This window comes from Aspergillus sydowii (genome assembly GCF_001890705.1).
Source record: "Aspergillus sydowii CBS 593.65 unplaced genomic scaffold ASPSYscaffold_4, whole genome shotgun sequence".
Taxonomy (NCBI): domain Eukaryota; kingdom Fungi; phylum Ascomycota; class Eurotiomycetes; order Eurotiales; family Aspergillaceae; genus Aspergillus; species Aspergillus sydowii.
This window is the reverse complement of record NW_024467862.1, coordinates 2,373,270-2,391,572: the sequence shown is the minus strand read 5'-3', so window position 1 is coordinate 2,391,572 and position 18,303 is coordinate 2,373,270. Positions and strand designations below refer to the sequence as shown.

At 52.1% G+C, this 18,303-nt stretch overlaps 9 protein-coding genes and 1 non-coding gene across 10 annotated transcripts; 5 read left to right on the top strand and 5 right to left on the bottom strand.

Annotated features, from left to right (window-relative positions):
* Positions 1-416: 416 nt before the first annotated feature.
* On the top strand, positions 417-3,385 carry ASPSYDRAFT_201544 (uncharacterized protein; the record flags this gene model as incomplete). Its single annotated transcript, XM_040843802.1, has 6 exons — positions 417-966; positions 1,011-1,089; positions 1,139-1,246; positions 1,692-1,764; positions 1,834-3,174; positions 3,227-3,385. 6 exons carry the CDS (start codon positions 417-419, stop codon positions 3,383-3,385), a joined length of 2,310 nt encoding a protein of 769 aa, XP_040704013.1.
* Positions 3,386-3,631: 246 nt separating this feature from the next.
* Positions 3,632-5,476, top strand: ASPSYDRAFT_44639 (uncharacterized protein). The gene is made up of 3 exons (XM_040846882.1): positions 3,632-3,810; positions 3,857-3,925; positions 3,969-5,476. Exons 1-3 carry the CDS (start codon positions 3,649-3,651, stop codon positions 5,214-5,216), a joined length of 1,479 nt encoding a protein of 492 aa, XP_040704012.1. The 5' UTR covers positions 3,632-3,648; the 3' UTR covers positions 5,217-5,476.
* A 135-nt stretch (positions 5,477-5,611) lies between these two features.
* On the top strand, positions 5,612-8,796 carry ASPSYDRAFT_44638 (putative C6 transcription factor). Its single transcript, XM_040846881.1, has one exon. It carries the CDS (start codon positions 5,751-5,753, stop codon positions 8,613-8,615), a length of 2,865 nt encoding a protein of 954 aa, XP_040704011.1. The 5' UTR covers positions 5,612-5,750; the 3' UTR covers positions 8,616-8,796.
* Positions 8,797-9,299: 503 nt separating this feature from the next.
* Positions 9,300-9,370, bottom strand: ASPSYDRAFT_t73. Its single transcript has one exon. It is a non-coding gene; the product is annotated as a tRNA-Gly (tRNA).
* Positions 9,371-9,548: 178 nt separating this feature from the next.
* On the bottom strand, positions 9,549-9,960 carry ASPSYDRAFT_44637 (uncharacterized protein; the record flags this gene model as incomplete). The annotated part of the gene is made up of 1 exon (XM_040846880.1): positions 9,549-9,960. The coding sequence occupies one exon, from the start codon at positions 9,955-9,957 to the stop codon at positions 9,775-9,777; it is 183 nt and encodes a 60-aa protein (XP_040704010.1). The 3' UTR covers positions 9,549-9,774.
* Positions 9,961-10,119: 159 nt separating this feature from the next.
* ASPSYDRAFT_933736 (putative vacuolar sorting receptor (Mrl1)) lies at positions 10,120-11,318 on the bottom strand. Its single transcript, XM_040852826.1, has 3 exons — positions 10,862-11,318; positions 10,522-10,809; positions 10,120-10,465 (listed from the first exon to the last, which is right to left on the bottom strand). The coding sequence occupies exons 1-3, from the start codon at positions 11,227-11,229 to the stop codon at positions 10,228-10,230; spliced, it is 894 nt and encodes a 297-aa protein (XP_040704009.1). The 5' UTR covers positions 11,230-11,318; the 3' UTR covers positions 10,120-10,227.
* Positions 11,319-11,657: 339 nt separating this feature from the next.
* erg24B (c-14 sterol reductase) lies at positions 11,658-13,257 on the top strand (the record flags this gene model as incomplete). The annotated part of the gene is made up of 3 exons (XM_040852103.1): positions 11,658-11,737; positions 11,794-12,098; positions 12,149-13,257. The coding sequence occupies 3 exons, from the start codon at positions 11,658-11,660 to the stop codon at positions 13,255-13,257; spliced, it is 1,494 nt and encodes a 497-aa protein (XP_040704008.1).
* A 160-nt stretch (positions 13,258-13,417) lies between these two features.
* On the bottom strand, positions 13,418-15,308 carry ASPSYDRAFT_31002 (tRNA-specific adenosine deaminase; the record flags this gene model as incomplete). The annotated part of the gene is made up of 3 exons (XM_040844829.1): positions 13,418-14,900; positions 14,958-15,000; positions 15,152-15,308. 3 exons carry the CDS (start codon positions 15,306-15,308, stop codon positions 13,418-13,420), a joined length of 1,683 nt encoding a protein of 560 aa, XP_040704007.1.
* A 159-nt stretch (positions 15,309-15,467) lies between these two features.
* ASPSYDRAFT_933692 (uncharacterized protein) lies at positions 15,468-15,712 on the top strand. Its single transcript, XM_040852824.1, has one exon. It carries the CDS (start codon positions 15,512-15,514, stop codon positions 15,674-15,676), a length of 165 nt encoding a protein of 54 aa, XP_040704006.1. The 5' UTR covers positions 15,468-15,511; the 3' UTR covers positions 15,677-15,712.
* ASPSYDRAFT_44632 (glycosyltransferase family 69 protein) lies at positions 15,564-17,593 on the bottom strand. Its single transcript, XM_040846879.1, has one exon. It carries the CDS (start codon positions 17,333-17,335, stop codon positions 15,749-15,751), a length of 1,587 nt encoding a protein of 528 aa, XP_040704005.1. The 5' UTR covers positions 17,336-17,593; the 3' UTR covers positions 15,564-15,748.
* Positions 17,594-18,303: the final 710 nt, after the last annotated feature.

The following is an 18,303-nucleotide window of genomic DNA, read 5'->3' as shown; positions in this document are numbered from 1 at the left end:
TCATCTTTCCTAACCTAGACTATCCAAGTCAAGGGCGACTGCCTATTAAGTAGTTTTCTCTACTCTGTACTCTATACAGCCCTGACTGTCCGCGCTAAGCCACATCTGTGGCTGGTGAGCTGAGCCAATGACGTAGTGTGTCCAGTCACAGCCAGGTAGTCTCAGCCAGTCACAGTGCAGTCGCAGTCTCCAATCCCCCCATTCCCATTCTCCAGCCTCCTCAATCCTCCCCCTTCCCCTCATGCTTAGCGCCAGCGCCGGCGCTGTTCTACTTCTCTGTCGCGTCCACTAGCATCCTCCCTGTTCCTCTCTCAATCCCTGTGCTCAAATCCACGATCTCTCGGCCTTCGCAGTGCTGCCTCAAGATCTACCCCACTACCCCAGACCGTACGGCCCCTATACCGTCCTCGACAATCATGGTTTCAACGCGCCACCACCCCCGCGAGTACCAATCACCCTCGGTCACAAAGGCGTCCACGCCGTCTTCATCCTCCGAAAACAACGGCGCCTCGTCCAAGAAATGGGTACACACGCCAACAACCATCGTCACGCTCTGGCTGCTCTTCTCCATCCCGCTCGTCCTCTGGGACGCGGCCTACGTGCTGCTGCGCCCGCACTCAATGTCCGGCGGGAAATGGCACGCACTTTGGTCAGGATACGCGTGGTACGGGAACGTCGACTACATCTACGGCTGGCCTGCGTATAATGCGAACAACGGCTTCACCGCTGCGCAAACTATCATGAACCTCGTCGAGACCGGTGGCTATCTGTACTACCTGTATGTCGTGTACGCGCACGGCGCTCCTGCGAGGCGTTCCTCCAAGTCGTCGCGTGGTTCTGAGAGTACGCTGTCGTGGCTTCTCGCCGCGGATAAGGTAGTCGCGGGTCGCGTGGGTGCAACTGCATTGCTGGCGGCCTTCAGTTCCTCTGTCGCGACGGTCTCAAAGACTCTGCTCTACTGTAAGTGTGTCGCAAAGCTTCTCGACAATCCGCGCACTAACGGTTTATAGGGCTGCAGGAATATTTCTCAAACTTCGAGAACATCGGCCATAATGAGTTCTGGCCTCTTGTCGCCTGGGTTATCCTCAAGTATGTCTGTCTACTTCGTCGCGCTTCTTTTTTGCTAACCTCTTCACAGCGGTCTTTGGATTGTGGTTCCCGCTTGGAACCTCCACGTTCTTGGGGAGGAGATCGTGTCTTCTCTAACCAATGCGGGTCCTCGCTCGCGCGGTCGACCTAAGGCGCAGTAATGTTCGCAAGCGAGCAGCGTGCGACATTGCGCACGAGCAACGCCCATCTGGGCGAGCAGTCCAAGGAGCAGTAGTCCAAAAACTCCAATGAAACATACTGCTTCTCAATCTCCGGGCAGTAGATTTGCAATTTGATACCAACTCGACTTTCTTTCGCGTTATAACAGCCGTGTCTCGCCTTCGGGTCTGAGTTTTATATCCTCCTGCGCAGGTGATACCAAGTTATGTTTTGATTTCCTCTATTGATTTTCTCTATTATAATCTCGGTACTTTTGATTTATATATTGAAGATTTAAATGTTGAACCTTGTAATGGCCATTTTATGCTGCTGGGATGACATCACCACATTACCTACACCTACCTAACTTTATCATTAACCTTAACGAACCCAATAAACCATCAACTATTAACTATTAATACTCCATACTGCTTCTTCCATAGTATCAAGCCTAATCATACAATGACAAGCAAAGAAAAGCGCATCGCCATCATCGGCGCCGGCGCAGCAGGAATGGTACGCACTCTACAAGAGAAATAATATAATCAAGTAGTAGGAGGTATAACGAATAATAACCCACTCCAGTCCTGCGCGTCAACACTCGCAAAACACCCCCAGAAATTCAACATAACGCTCATCGACAGCGCCGCCCAAACAGGCGGCCAAGCAACCTCACTCGACCTCGACGCGTCCAAACACGGCGCATCCTGGCTCAACGACGGCGTGCAGGGGGGCAGCTCCATCTTCAAACACACATTCAAGTTCTTCCACGAACAGGGACACCGCGCGCATGAGGTAAAACTGCAAGTATCGTTCGGCAAAGGTCGCGATGGTTTCTTCACGAATGTTTTTCCCGCGCCCCTTGTCGACCGGTTCCGTGGTGAGATTGCGAAGTTCGGGCGTGTGTTGAAGATTATCAAATACGGGTTTCCTGTCTTTGGGATTCTGCCTATTAGGGTGATATTAAGATTATTCCGCTTCAGCACCGAGTTTGGGAATAGGATGCTCTTGCCGCTGGTGGCGCTGTTTCTGGGGACGGGGAACCAGACTCCGAATGTTGCTGCAGGGTTGTTGGAGAGGTTATTTGGGGATCCAGAGATGAGGCTTTGGTTGTTTGACGAGGAGGGGTTGGTGAGTGGGTTGCCGGTTATGTATACGTTTCCGAGATTAGGCGAGTTTTATGCGGATTGGAGGAGGGATTTGGAAGGGGAAGAGAAGGGGGTTAGGGTTTTGCTTGGGACGGAGGTTGGGGTTTTGCGTAGAGATGGTGATGGGGTTGTGCTGGCTATGCATAGACAGGATGGGCAGCAGGTGGAGGAGAAGTTCGATGAAATGGTCCTGTGTACGCCTGCGGACGAGTCGTTGAAGATCCTTGGACGGCACGCGACGTGGAAGGAGAAATGGGTTCTTGGGGGCGTGAAGTTCTTTGACGACGTGACGATTACACACGGCGATGCGGAATATTTCAACAGTGTCTTTGAGACGAGGGCCCGAGATGAGCTTTGCGCGGCGCCGACAACAACAGAGCGAGAAGAGCAGCTTGCGTTTGCGAGGGCATCGTCGACATGCGAGGAAGACGGCTGGACGGGGTTCAATCCGATGTACTTCACGCATTCGTATGCGAGCGAGCAGGACAAAATCGAAATGGGGTTTGACTGCTCGAACTACCAGCATCAGTTCCGAGAGAGCGTGGGGGTTGGGAACAGGCCCTATCCGCCAGACCGGCATGTGTATCAAACCATTTTCCTCGACAAGCAGCGCCAGGATCTGTGGACGTGGGACGCGATTGACAAGAACAAGATTATTGGGAAGAAATGGTGGCACCAGTTTGGCCATCGGTGGCAGCACTACCTGCGGGTTTTGCCTGGGATGATTTTCATCAATGGGAAGAACAGGACATTCTTTGCGGGGGCGTGGACTCTGGTTGTAAGTGTCAGTCTGGTTCCAAGTTACTTCATGGCTATGCTGACGCTGGTAGAATATGCACGAAATCGCGTGTGTATCAGGCATTGCAGCGGCGTATCGTCTTGGGGCGAACTACGACGAATTTGATGACTTTGCGACCGGATTGTTCTCAAAGTATCTTCTTGCCTGCCATGGTGTCCGCTACAAGGGAGAAGATAAAAAGCGCACGTAGTCAGGTAATCCTTGAAGGTCCTACAAACTTACAGGTGGCTTGCTTGGATGAACCAATGTTTCGGCCCGTTCCGACAGGCTTGAGATCGATAGTGGCAAAGTGCGGTCGGGATAATCTTTAATTTAATATTCGATTCTTGTTATTGTTCCGGGCCGTTCTAAATTCGCGGATCTGATCCTGTGGAATGATTACGTGAAGTGAAAATGACGAAGATGAAGAATTGAATCCTAAACTTCCCCGCAACAACTTCCACTCACACCAACATGGTTCGCAACCTCGATGAGCATGACTCCGTTGTGCCATCGCGAACCTTGCGCAAGGTCGACCGGCGCTTGATTCCCCTCTTGTTCACTACCTACATGCTCAGTTTCATGGACAAGACCATCCTGTCCAGTGCTTCCGTCTTTGGCTTGATCGAAGATACCGTAAATTTCACTCCCCTTTTATGTCTACTATAGCTAACAATTCTAGCATCTAGTCGGGAAGCAGTATAGCTGGGTGTCCAGTATATTCTACTTTGGATATCTTGTCTGGCAATGGGTATGACTGACTCTCTCGCTCTTGTACGGTGCTGACCAAATAGCCCACCAACTTTCTCATCCCTCGCGTCCCAGTGGCCAAATACCTGGCCGTCAACACTCTTCTTTGGGGTGCCGTGGTCTCCCTGACCGCTGCCTGTGTCAATTATGAAGGCCTACTCGCTGTCCGGTTCTTGCTGGGTGTTGCAGAGGCAACGATCACACCAGCCTTCATGTTCATCACTACGACGTGGTACACCCGCGACGAGATCCCCGTTCGGACCGGTATCTGGTTCTCGGGCAATTCTGTGGGGGGACTGGTTGGCAGTATCCTGGCGTATGGTATCGGCCATATAGAGCACCCTCTCCGGCCTTGGATGTGGATGTACATCATCCTTGGTCTTGCCACATTCATCTGGGGCTTTGCCATTCTCGCATTCCTCCCTGATACGATTTCCAGTGCAACTTTCTTGACGGAAAAGGAAAGGGCGTTTATATCTCGTCGCGCCATCACAGCTGGGACTGGCCAAACAGAGACATCCGAATGGAGTTCAGACCAAGCGGTGGAATGCTTTCGCGATCCAAAAACATGGCATCTTCTAGCGATTGTCGTCTTCACCCAGATACCCAATGGGGGAATTCAGAACTTCGCCAACCTCGTCATCAAATCCTTTGGCTTTACAGCCCTGGAATCCACCTTGATCAATATCCCACTTAGCCTCACCGCCAGTGCTGCGATTATTCTCACGGGATGGCTCGCAGGACGAGCCCGCAACCTCAACTCCATCCTCATCGTATGCGTCCTAACATGCTGCGGCACCGGGGCTATCCTGGTCTATGCTCGCATTTACCACGTTTCCCAAGACGTTCAGCTGATAGGGTTTTTCCTCCTTGCTACAGGCCCCGGCGCGTTCCCGTTGACGATGTCCCTGGCTCAGACAAACTACAAGGGCGTCACCAAGAAAATGACCATGACGGGGTCGATGTTCATTGCATATTGTGTAGGAAATATCGCAGGACCTCACCTGTTCGACGCCAATGAGGCGCCACGCTACGAGCCTTCATTCCGGGGGATTCTTATCTGCTATGCACTTGCCGCAGCTCTGTCGCTTTCCCTCTACGCTTACCTGCGATGTCTCAACGCTCGACGGGATCACGATGAAGACATCCAGGATCCCGGTCTGCCAGATGCAGACCAGCCAGACATTCATCGGGGCAGTACCGAAGCATCTCCGCTCATCCCACCTACCATCCCAACAGTGGATGGCGATGCGACCGACTGGAACACGCCTGGATTCCGCTACCGCCTCTAGCTAGAATCAGAAAATCTAGAAAGTAGAGCTATATATGATAATGATGGTCTAACAGCCGACACAGAAGCCGCCTCCGGGCGATCCCGGCAGGTTGGGCCCAATAAATGCACAAGATCAGATGCTCGTTAGCCCCATTTTTGATCTTCTGCTTCTGCTAGTTCGCCCAATTGGGCGCCAGAGCTGTTTTCGGTTCGCCCAATGATAACCACCGTATATTCCTGATGACATCGATTGTGCATGCAGCTTGGTTGAAATAGGAGTACTAAATACGTAGTGGTAATTGGTCGGCCACTGTGTGCTGTACGAGGAGTTATGCTGCTTATTAATCCCCCAGACCTTGTGCAGCCAAGACCCTCGTGCTTCCCCGACTTGTTCCCGTTGCAGCTGCAGTTCGTCTTCTCCGCCTCCAGATAATTATTGCGATCTCACCTATTCCTGCCCATTCTCCGTCCTACTGGACCCCTCTTCCCTCTCCCCTTTTCCCTCCCCCCAAACAATGATCTACTCCCCGTCGCTGGGGTACCTGCGCCCATCATGAACCCGCTCAAGTCCGACGAGTCCCCTACGACAAACGCCTCGCTTCCCTTAGGCCCGAACCACGACGGCACCGGTCTCCCCGACGACTTTGACTCACACAGCCCGGCCAGCTCGCGCGAGCCAGGGAGCGCCCTGGCCACGGGCGACTCAAACCACGCCTTCCAAGATGGAGGCCACGACCAGGGCCTCGATCCGCACGATGACCCCTCCCAAAACCAGGATCAGTCCGGGGACAAGCCCGCATGGAGCGAGATGAAAACCAAGGCCGGCAAGGAGCGGAAGCGGCTGCCGCTGGCCTGCATTGCATGTCGACGGAAGAAGATTCGCTGCTCCGGTGAAAAACCCGCGTGCAAGCACTGCTCGCGGTCGCGCATTCCTTGCGTGTACAAGGTCACGACTCGCAAGGCGGCCCCCCGCACGGATTATATGGCAATGTTGGATAAGCGGCTGAAGCGAATGGAAGACCGGGTCATCAAGACGGTCCCCAAGGATGAGATAAGGGATATGGCAGCGATCGGTCGGTCCAATGTGCGGCCGCCGCAGCCGGGCCAGACAACCAAGACCCAGAAGAAGAGATCGGCCGATGAAGCCTTTGCCGCTGAAATGGAACAATGGGCACACGCGAGCCGAAACGGCGGCCCTCAGGATACGTTTCCTATGCGGCGTGAGGGCAAATCTGACGGGCCTGACTTGATGGCCGAGGGTATCGAGTTTCTGCCCTCGCTGGAGATTCAAGAGCACCTCGCTGAGGTGTTTTTTGATTGCGTCTACGGCCAGTCGTATCTACTCCTTCATAAACCCAGTTTCGTGCGCAGACTCAAAGCCCGGACGGTGCCTCCTGTGCTCATTCTTGCCGTCTGCGCGGTCTCCGCCCGCTTCTCGACCCACCCACAAATCAACTCTGAACCTCCGTTTCTACGAGGAGAGAACTGGGCCAATCCGGCCGCTAATATTGCGCTCAAGCGACACGATGAACCGAACATTACTATCTTGACTGTATTCTTACTTCTCGGCCTCCATGAGTTCGGTACCTGCCATGGTGGGCGTAGTTGGTCGTTTGGCGGTCAAGCCATGCGCATGGCCTACGCTCTCCAGCTACATCGGGAGCTTGACTATGATCCGCTCCTGGCGCAAGGCAATGGCGGCGGTAGCCAACTTAGCTTTACCGATCGAGAGATAAGAAGGCGCACAATGTGGGCTTGCTTCCTCATGGACCGTTATAACTCGTCCGGTAGCCAGCGTCCGCCGATCGGTAACGAGAAGTTCCTTCAAATTCAGCTTCCGATCAAGGAGGCGCATTTTCAAATGGAGATCCCGGGACCAACTGAGGACTTGGAGGGCAATGTACTCAACCCTGTCCCGGAAGATGTTGGCCAGTTGTCCAACGCAAGGTCCAATATGGGTGTGCTGGCATACATTATTCGTGCAGTCGTCATCTGGGGCCGCATAGTCGACTACCTAAACCTTGGTGGAAAAAGACGAGATAATCACCCACTGTGGTCACCGGAGTCCGGGTACTCGCGACTTAAAAAGCAGATCGAGGATTTTTCTGCTTCGCTACCGAGCCATTTGCATTTCACCTATGAAAATCTGCAAGTCCACGCAGCGGACCGTGTTGCTAACCAGTATCTGTTCCTGCACATTATCATTCATCAAAATACTCTCTTCCTGAATCAGTTCGCCATTCCGCTATCACCTGGTGGACGCCCGCCTCGAGATATGCCTCGAACATTCCTCAGCAACGCAGGTCGAGCTGCCGTGGAAGCTGCCCATCACATCTCCAGCCTTATCGATCATGCAGCGCCATATCCTCTGACGGTTCCTTTCGCCGGATACTGTGCGTACTCGGCAAGTACCGTTCATATCTGGGGTATCTTTTCCAAAAACACACAATTAGAGGCTCGATCCAAGGAAAACCTCCGACATACCTACCGCTATCTCAACAAAATGAAAAAGTACTGGGGCATGTTCCATTACATGGTGGAAAGTGCCAAAGACCGTTACCGACAGTTTGCAGATGCCGCGATCAAGGGCACGGTCACCACTCACAACGGCCCTATCACACCCATGTTCCAGTATGGTGACTGGTTCGACAAATACCCGCATGGTGTGTCGAGACAGCACTGGGAGGATCCGGACCACCCGTCTAGAAAGAATGATGACGAGGCGGTGATGAGCCAGAAACCTGACTTACAAAGTGTTGAGGACTTTTTCGCTAGTCTTTCGCCTACGCCAAAGCCCAGCGCTATCCATCGAAAACATTCCCGAGCCGGCAGCAAGATTGACACAACAGCAGTGGATCAGACAACGCCGACATCTGCCTCTCAACAGATCGTCGACGTCAATATGGAAACATCCCCAGGCATTCTCGGAACGTCAGGTACAGGCTTCCCACAGCCGATGTTCCAACAAAACCGTGGCCAACAAGCATTTGCCCAATCTCCCTTCGACTTTAGCCTCCCTGTGACAGACCAACTCCCACAAATCGACCGACAATTTGTCTACGACTCATTCGAGGGTTTCAAACCATCGCCCGCCTCGTACGTCCCCAATGATCAGCCTTCCTTCCCAGTGATAAACGGCGCAGACGTAGCAGCAGGCGCTCAAGACACCGGCGGCCTCTTCCCGGGCGAAATGGACCCTAACGCACCTTCGGGGACAGGAGAGTTCTACCAACCCAGCGCCTGGTTCCTCCCGTTTAATCTTGACCCGATCGGTGCAGGCGCCGATCTCGACCCAAGCTCCCAACCGGATGCTAACGCGGCCGATTTGTCTGCCTTTGGCGGTACAGGAAACATGCCCATGGGCGCATACGATCTCGGGATGACGGGGATGAACCGTAGCACGCAAATGAAAGAGTAGCCCAACAGACTTTTTTGTACGATGATCAATCACATTCGATGATATCTTTTCCGCTTGTCTCTGTTATGCCATTTATGTACTATTTTACTCTTGCCTTTGGATCTGTGGCGTACTGGCCGGTTGGTTTCTCGGTCAGTTGGTATGGATGATGGCTTTTTTTTTCTGCGCTTTAGCTTGGGTGGGAAGGTGAATGGACTGATAGTTTTGATTATTTCAATGTTACATACTTGAATATAATTATAAGCGGCCATCCAAACGTGTAAACGCCGCACTAGCACCAAGTAGTACTAACCTGCGGTCATGCATAAACATTAAACAGACCCCGCTGCTACTCAACCGATCTCCACTACACTTCCACTATTTTTCTCTCTACCCGTCCCTGCAATACAATGACACCAGCCAAAAATTCTATGCACAGATCTCTACGCCGACATCCCATGTTGGTTGTGATGGTGTGTAGATTTTGTGAACTTGACTGCAGGGCTCGTCATGGAGTGTATGGATGGCAGATATCAAGCAAGGCAGAAAGGATATAATTTGAGGAGTAGCACTTCTCTACTCGTACAGGTATAATATCAAGCCAATCATATTATCATTAAAGATGATAGGTAGATGGCTATGAGAGAGTAAGAAAGAGTAAGAAAAATAAGGGGAAAATAAATATAGAAAAAAGAAAAAAGAAAGTGCATCATCCGTGAATCGAACACGGGCCTCATCGATGGCAACGATGAATTCTACCACTAGACCAATGATGCTATTTGATGTATGGATTTATCTAACTTGGGACTATGAGGCATGCAAATGTTACTGGCTTGGCCGTATAGTTTTAGATGGCTCATACTTGGGTACACTGGTCTTTTGATGTGAACGTAATTATTCAATCCATACAGGGTAAAAATAAGGTACTAAATCCATATATTATAGAAAAACAAACGAGTCACTATAGTGTATGGAATTGAAACCAGACCCCATGGCGCATAACTCATTCAATCATAATCCATATAACAATATATATCCGCTCGGGGAGCACACACCAGGAGACGGGTCGGGAGCATTATGATACATTAATATAGGGAAACATAACATTCATTTCAAATCAAAACCATCTATTATTGGCTCAAAATTGTAGAGACACGATGAAAACAAGAAAGCGCTGCGCTTAATCATCCCATTCTTCATCCAGCTGATCTATGAGTCGGTTTTCTGCATCTAGATCCTCAGTGCGTCCCCGATGCGAATCGGAGAACCGGCCGCGCTGAGTAGCCCCTGCGGATGCGTAGGCGGGTTGAAATCGCTTGAATCGGAACATGCGTCCAAGGGAGGAGAAGAGGATTATGGTCATGTCCTGGATTTGTTCCCGATCGGGGAGAAAGTTAGCTATGACTGGCCCAGACATGACGTGAGTGAGCTGGTAAAAGTAGCAATAGTAGCGATATAGTATTAAAGAACGTTAGAGATAAGCATAGAGTGTGCCTGTTTAGCTTCTTTCTTTGAGGTTGCTGATGAGGCTAAACCTGGCTTCTATCCAAATAGCGAGGTCCGCGCTCTATGGGTACATTCTATAAAAATAGAGAAAGGAAATAACAAGTGGGACGGGGGACCAAAGCAACGTTCAATCTCGCCGCGAACTCGGTAACTTCGCATTGCTTCGGCCACTGTGCAAGGTTGAGGAGCGATGGCCCCGGGCCGATCGCCGAAATGGTATTAACGACAGTAAACTCACTTTCAAAAAGTCCACTATCCCCGCCCAAAGGCTGAAGTTGGGACATTGCCTCCAGCCACGCTGGTGCATGACGGTACGTTGGTAGGCGCAACCGCCAATCAGATAGGCTGCGACGGCAATAAGAGCACTGAGGAGCGACCGAGTTAGCTTAGAGTGCGCGCAAACCGGGGAGGTATTGCTCACATGACACCGAAGATGCCGCCCGGAGAGAGACCCTGTCCAGCAGAATCGTTGCTATACCCGCCGCAAGCAGCAGCGCTTCGGACTTCGAAGACGTACGTGCACTGGTCCATGGTGCCGACGAATGAAATCAGCGGCGTGGATGCGGTTATATCACGGTCGCATAGAAACGAGAGCATAGTCGACTTGTTATGCGAGCTCTTTTCAATGAACTCGCCGTCGCAGGGTGAGCCGTCCGTATAGTTCATGAGAAGCTTACGGCCTCGGAAAAATGGATCGGACGCTTGTTGCCTGCATCGTGTCAGCTCCAAAATCCAATCATCGCAGCCGCGGAGCGACGAACCCAATTGAATATGTCTTGTCATCCTTCTGGTAGTATGCGCTGACATTCTGCCACATATTCTCCTCCACCCCTACCACATCCGTGACCTCCTCAATGACGGGCCCGCAAATATTCAGTGTAAAGTTGGCACCGTAGTCGTATCCCTTCACATGCCAGCTTTCCTCTCGGGCGTATTTGCGGGACTTCTCGTCGCTCGGAGGCAGTGGTACCGTGAGGCTGTTCAAATCATAGTAGAGTCCTGTAGTCGGAGAGCGCGCGACACACGGTGTCACGTTTCCATCGGAATCCGGAGATCCGGGAATAGCATATGCAGAGGCCAAAGAGGAAGACGCCAGGAGGAAGCTGAGAATCGAGATTGGGGACTTCATCGCGGGGGTCCTGGGCCCAGCGCGAGTCGAACGGGGGGAGGTCAAGCTAGGAGGGAGCGGAAGCGAGAGACAGAGACAAGGAAAGCAGGGCACGTGGCGGGAATGAGTCTGAAGAATAGAGACAGGAACCTGTGAAGACAGAAGACACTGCTGACTGCTGACACTGAAGTTGTCAGGAGATGAAACGTCGCAGATTGGATGCGGAGAGGGAGCTCGTTGCTTGGCGCGCGTCTTTCTGCGGCTCCTCTCTGCACAGCTCTCTCGCTGCCCGCGGACTCCTTCATTCCTTCGGCACCAGTCGATCCGGCCTCAGGCGTTCGTTGCGGGGATCGATCGATGGAAATTAAATAGAGCTCGCGCCATTGGTCTTCCCCTCTCTCTCAACCACGATCGAGCTTTCTCCTTGCCCGTCGTGTTCATCTCAAAAAATGGCGCCTAAGAAGGATTCCAAACCTTCTGTTCCCATACAGCCTGTTCCAGAGAAGCGAGGCTATGAGTTCTTCGGGCCGTACGTTATGCTCTTGCTTTCCCCCCAGCTCCCAATTCGGTTACTGACCGGTGCAGTTACGGTGGATTTGCAATTATTTTCGGTCTCCCTGTCCTCCTGTTCGCCTTCACCTTCCTGTGCAACGATGTCTCCGGCTGCCCCGCGCCGTCCCTGCTACACCCATCTACCCTGACGCTCGACAATTTGAAGCAGGAGGTTGGCTGGCCTGAGGGAGGTATCCCGGCGCTTTACGACACGGAGGTTTTGTTGTGGGTTCTGGGCTACTACGTGCTGCAGCTTGTGCTGTACGTGGTCCTACCAGGTCCGGTAGTGGAGGGCACCGAATTGGCTTGCGGCGGACGACTCTGGTACAAATTCAACGGTACGACCTTGTTCAGTTGGCGGTTGACTGCATATTCTGACGCGAAATAGCCTTCCCTACTGCTATACTGATTCTGTCCGGCTTGGCTGCCGGCACTTATTTGGATGGCGCGGACTTTGTTGTTTGGACGTTCCTTTGGGACAACTATCCGCAGGTCATAACCTCAAACTTGATTATTTGCTCGTCGCTTGCGATTTTTGTCTACATCAAGAGTTTCTCTGTTCCCGCGCCCGGGCAGCCCAACCCCGAGCTTCGGCAGCTTGCTCCAGGTGGACACTCCGGCAACGTGCTCTATGATTTCTTCATCGGACGCGAACTGAACCCCCGAGTAAAGCTTCCAATTCCGTCCGTTAGCGATGCATCCCGTACCATCGATATCAAGGTCTGGATGGAAATGCGCCCTGGTCTGCTGGGATGGATCATCATGAACCTGTCCAACATCGCGCGCCAGTACAGAACTTATGGGTACGTGACGGACTCCATCGTCATCTCAACCTTTTTCCAAGCTTTCTACGTTCTTGACGGGCTCTACATGGAGCCGGCGCTTTTGACTACCATGGACGTGATTATGGACGGCTTTGGCTACATGCTTTCCTTTGGTGACCTTACCTGGGTCCCCTTCATGTACAATTTCCAAACCCGGTACCTGGCCATGTTCCCGTATGAACTAGGCCCGAAGGGTATCGCGCTCGTGCTGGCGCCGACTGCTGCAGGATACATGATCTTCCGCGGAGCCAACAACCAGAAGAACCGTTTCCGTACAGACCCCAACGACCCACGTGTCAAGGACATCAAGTACATCGAGACCGCCGCCGGGTCTAAGTTGATGACCTCTGGCTGGTGGGGATTAGCTCGTCATATCAACTACCTCGGCGACTGGCTTATGTCGTGGTCGTACTCCCTGCCTACTGGGATCTCCGGGTTCGTGATCCTCGAGAGCATCAACCCTTCCACGGGCGAGCTCGAAAAGCAAGCCGTGCAGACACCCGAATCGCGCGGCTGGGGCCTCATCTTCACTTATTTCTTCCTGATCTACTTTGGTGTTCTTCTCCTTCACCGTGAGCGACGTGACGAAGAAAAGTGCAAGAGAAAGTACGGCAAGGACTGGGACCGATACACTTCTCTTGTCCGCAGCCGTATCATTCCAGGGATCTACTAAGGCTGCTCTCGATCTCAAAAGTTCATTTCGTGATCTCTTGACGCCTGTACTATTTAATTCTTAATCTAATGTCTCTTCTTTCGATGAGGGAAAAGTCTATGTACATGTTATTATAATTCGCTCAGATTGGAAACAATCCTGATGATTGAATATAAGATTTCTAAGCATCAAGCCTCCGTCTCTTTGGAGCACCAGGGCCATCTCTTGAATCTCTCAAAGCAACAGATCCCTCTGCGCTTTCTGTATCCGGTGAGGCCCATGGACCATCATTTCCAGGATTTTCATCCTCCCACTCCTGCTTCGGCCAGTTGTCATCTTCTACATTCGGCACCCACCCTCCAAGGATCTCCTTAGCAGCCTGCACAGCGTCTTTCCTCGCCTTGATACAGCCCGCCTTTTCATACCCATGCGGCTTTTTGAATCCACGATACTTCTTCTCTATGAACGCCGGAACCGCACCTGTCGTGCCCAAAACCTCATGCTCCCCAATCATGAAATTGGTAACCGACATAGCATTCCTCCAATGCTCCCACAGCGGCCGCCTCGCCAGCGCCGATGCTCCCGCCATCCCAGGATCCGCCACTTTGTAACCCTGCCTGACGCCGCCAATGATGTTTTCGAAAACGCCGGTGCTTGAACCGCGGAGAGTTGGCAGACGGGTTACCAGAGACGGCCTTCCAAATTCGGATTCGTGATCTAGCGTGGGCCCACGGATCCATATGACGGTTTTATTGCCCGGCTTGCTCATCTTCAACTGTGCGGCTGTCTGGGCCGGGTCCGAGGCCTTGGGTTTCCGGAACCTCCAGAGCGCTCGCAGCTGTGAGTTGGGTATCGATAGAACTTCAAACGGCCTGAACTCGTACCGGTGCCTGCCCTCCGTCTCGCTCACCGGCAGACCCTGTACACCAGGCGTATCCGCATTCGTCTTCGTAATTGGCCACGTCCGTCCAAGAAGATCCTTCATCCGCCCCTCGGCACCGAAACACCGCGCAATGCCCGTCCGGCTAATCTCTTCCTCTGGAAGAACCAGGCCCTTGAGATATGCATTTGCAGTCACGGCAACAAGCAAGCTCGCTCCGTAGTTCAGCAAAGACGTCACCTGCCGCAGCGCAAGCTTATCCGAGCAGGACTTGCTCCTTGTTGCCTCGGCGTCTCTGCGCGCCGGCTTGCGCCGCACAATACCTAGATTTGAGAAATGCCCGCGGCCATCTAGAGCGGGTTGCTCTCTAGGAGGATTCGAGGTTGACGCAACTGTAGTCGTAGTCGTAGTCGTAGTCGTAGTTGTAGTTGTAGTTTGCGGCGCCCAAGGCGTAGGATCATCCTGCTCTGCCATAACAAGCTCCATACTTGCATCACCGCAAGGCGCACAGGTACAGTACATGTAGATGCCCACATCGGGTCTGAGTTCAAAGGGCGGCAAGACAGGGCTGTCGCGGGTGAGTTTGAGCCGGCGCCAGACATACGGCGAGACTTTTTCGCTGCAGGGCTGCTGCAGTCTTTCCTCGCGGTCTATGAATGCGTAGCACTCGGCGATAAGCCAATGGTTGAATGCGCGCATTGCGAGGACTTCTGCGTGGCAGTCGTGGAGGACTAGGCCTTCGCAGGTGCCCACTTTGGTTGCTGGAAGGCATTTTGCACCGGTTCTAGAAGCTATTACTAACCGATGGAAGTATTAAGAGGGAATTAATTGATGGACTTACGTGACCGCGATACATGTTAGGGACTCTGATGGGGTACCCTCGCCTGTGTGGTGTTAGTGGATATACCGTACTCGACCAATATCAGTCAGTACACAGGGATCGATTTCAGGCAGGGAAGCATAGGCGACGAAGTAATAATACCATAACAGTCCAGACTGCACTCCCTGAAATAATCCAAAGATTAGATAGCCCACCTTTCACAAGTACAATCGCCGACATAGGAATCCATTCTGCAATCCCATTATCTCTCACGACAGGCTTGCTGCTATTAGGCAAGCCATTGAAATACGTGTGAACCAGCGCAGCTATCCGCGACGCTATCGAAGTATGGGCTGCTTCTGAATCTGCCATTGCTGAGCCCTTGTTGATCCCCAAATGATAGAGACCGGCAAGTCATTAAAATGTTCGCATTTCTCGTTTGTCTGGGTAACTTTCGCGGTTGTGGCCATTGCTTAGCTAAGCAGTCCACTTTCTTTCCTCTCGTTATCCTTGACTTTTTATTTTCATTTCGTTTTTGATTTTATTTTCCTTTTATTCAAGAGAACTTACGCGAAATGCCTTTTATATATATATATATATTTATTTATTACGGAGCAACTGTTGTTTTGACTCGTGTTGGTGGATTCTTTCAGCAGTGCAGCGTCCTTAGTATACAGTCCAATATACAGTCGAGTAAGGCTCTGCCTATATATCAAGCTAATGTTAGGCAGCACCAGTAATGAGATATTCATAGCGCCGTAATCGGCGCAGTATCCAAAATGGCATTAAAATTAGTCTATAGTCTAATCATTCTAGGAATTAGGCATCGGTATAGTCTCAAACCCCTTCCCTTCCTCGCGATGTGGAACAACAACTTGCAGCCCTAATCGTCCACAGAAACCATCATGCCTAGTAGTCCTCTCAACTGACCGGAAGAAGCCAGCTCCCCCCTCATCGTTGATGAAGCCCATATCTTGAACACGTTGCCCAGGCACTTCCTCCCGCCGGGGGTTGAACCAAGGCAAACCAACGAGGTGATTCCCAATATTATGGATAATAGAGTAGAGCTTTTCAAAGCGCCGCGTAGTCCAAAGCCAAGATAGAGTACGTGTGTCATATGCAACACGCACGAAAGGATTCATGTATATCCCTGTTTCAGCGACCTCGTTGTCCCCGAATTCTCCAGTATGCTCCCTCGGAACCTGGATGTCCGCATGGATGAGACAACACTCAGATGCATCCCAGAATAGATTTACGTCCTGCGAGGCGCGGAAGCGAGCTGGGAGGTTCTCCCCTGCTGCTTCAGCGGCCGGCTTTCCCGCGTCGTGTTGGAAGAATTGAGCGTCGAATGCGACCATGCCTCCCCAGCAGCTGCGGACCGGCACCGCGTCTTTCCCGCTAAGAACGTCGTTGCGACTTTGAGCGCTGCCGGAGGTCGAAAACCAAGGGAAAAAGGGCAGGCCCATGCTGTAGCCTTCCAGGTCGCGCGTGGCGTAGGTATCGTAGAATTTGAAAGGGTTGATAAAGTCGACGGCGCAAGCGGCTCGGTACTGTGCTATGCCGTCATCGTTGACATTTGTTGAGAATAGGAGTTGCAGCGCCTCCACGGGGTCAAATGCTATATCATTCAAGAATAGGATCTTGTCGAAAGGTGCCTGCGTAGTAGGGTCGTCTAGCGGCTGAAGAGCACGGTTGCGTGTCTCTGCGAGGTACGAAATCCGTTTAACTCGCTCTTCGCCTCCTGGGATGATAATCTTGGGGAGGTCCTCCAGGCCTAGATGCTCGTATATGATGGAGTTGTTGCATGGCACATGTCTCTTCAAATCTGCTAGGGATTGCTTGCCTCCGGATCCGCTGTCGTTCTCATATATGCTGAGGAAAGTGTTGTCTTCCCCAAGTAGGTCGATGAGCTGGAGAATGCTGGAGCCCCAGTGGCCCCAAACCAATTCTCCGGTGGTGTCATACAAGCTAGCGGCAATAAAGACCCTTTCATTGCGTGGGTTCCCTCGGCCGGCTTGGTCTGATGCTGATGCTAAATCACGAAGCGACGAGTAATGGGGCGGGGGCCTCGTGTATGAGGGGAAGAAAGTGGCTGTGAAGACCGCAAGGACCAGAATCGCCGACAGGACGATGAGTACATAGTATGGCAACCGAAAGAAAATACGTCGAAACCGGCGAGGCTGCGCCAAGGTTGGTATTAACGGTCTATATTTGCCATGATAATCGCCGCCTGATGAGAAGAGATATCGAACGGAATATATCCGCTGTAAGACTCGTTCAAGCAGGGGCTTCTCTCTCCATTGGGACTCGACCTCATACACGTCGTAGGCCTCTTGGCGGTCTTCCACCGAAAGCCGCCGAGCAGGACTGTCGTGCCTGGGAAGAAGATGGCCGGACATGAAATATGATTATAGAGCCTGCCAGCATCTGCAATAATTCTGACACCGGACGCTGCTGAAGCCCTGGTGGGCGCTGCGCATCCTTATTATGGGGACTCAGAGAAGGGGCCAAAACGGATCGGGGCCTTCGAACCGTGGTTTCAACCAGTTGAGTTTAGTCGTGTGGGGTTTTGGGTGCGCATCTTCTCTGGGCCTGAAAGCTGAGTGGCAGTGAAGTTTGAGAGGCTCCGCCTCGTGGCGATCCATACTCACACCGGTGCTTGTTGTGACTTGTGAGGCTGTGGCCTGCTGGGTTTATTGTCCATTCACAAAGGATTGGAGGAGCACCCAGCTGTATTCACAGTGCGAGAGGTCCGGAGGAGCACGATGTCAGCTGGGGTGTATTTATCGAAGGGGTGAGTTACTCAATATTACGGCTTCTTTCTGACGCAGGCAGGAGGATCTTTGGTTCACCTAGATGACGACAGCCGCTGATCCTGGAGTTGCCCTAATTGACATGTGGTTTTGACGCTAATAAGGTACCCGACCAAAATCTTCTGCGAGGCCGCCTTTATTTTGGCCGGACCTTCGTCATCCTTGAAACAATGATTCTAAAGATCACTTCACCTTTGCTTGCCGGTTCTGGGACTCCATCTGCCCCAGAGGATCCCTTAATGCCAAATAGTCTTCTTTCGGGCCGAACCGTGGCCATGCCGGCGCGGGATCCTTGAAGTTGGTTAGTCTGCACTCGCCGGGGCCTGAGGCTGTCCGGCGCATAGTTATTGTCAGTTACACATTTACCGAAGAGATATACTTTATATGAATCTGTTATAAGGCAAGATGTATTAGGCAGGCACGGTATGGGTGCGGCTTCCTGTTTGGGCTGGATTAGTCAGCTGTCACTTTATTCTCCTCTTCTCTCCATTTTCTCCATTCTCTTCTCTTTCCTTCTCTCCGCATTATCCACGTCTGTCAATATTCAGTCAGCT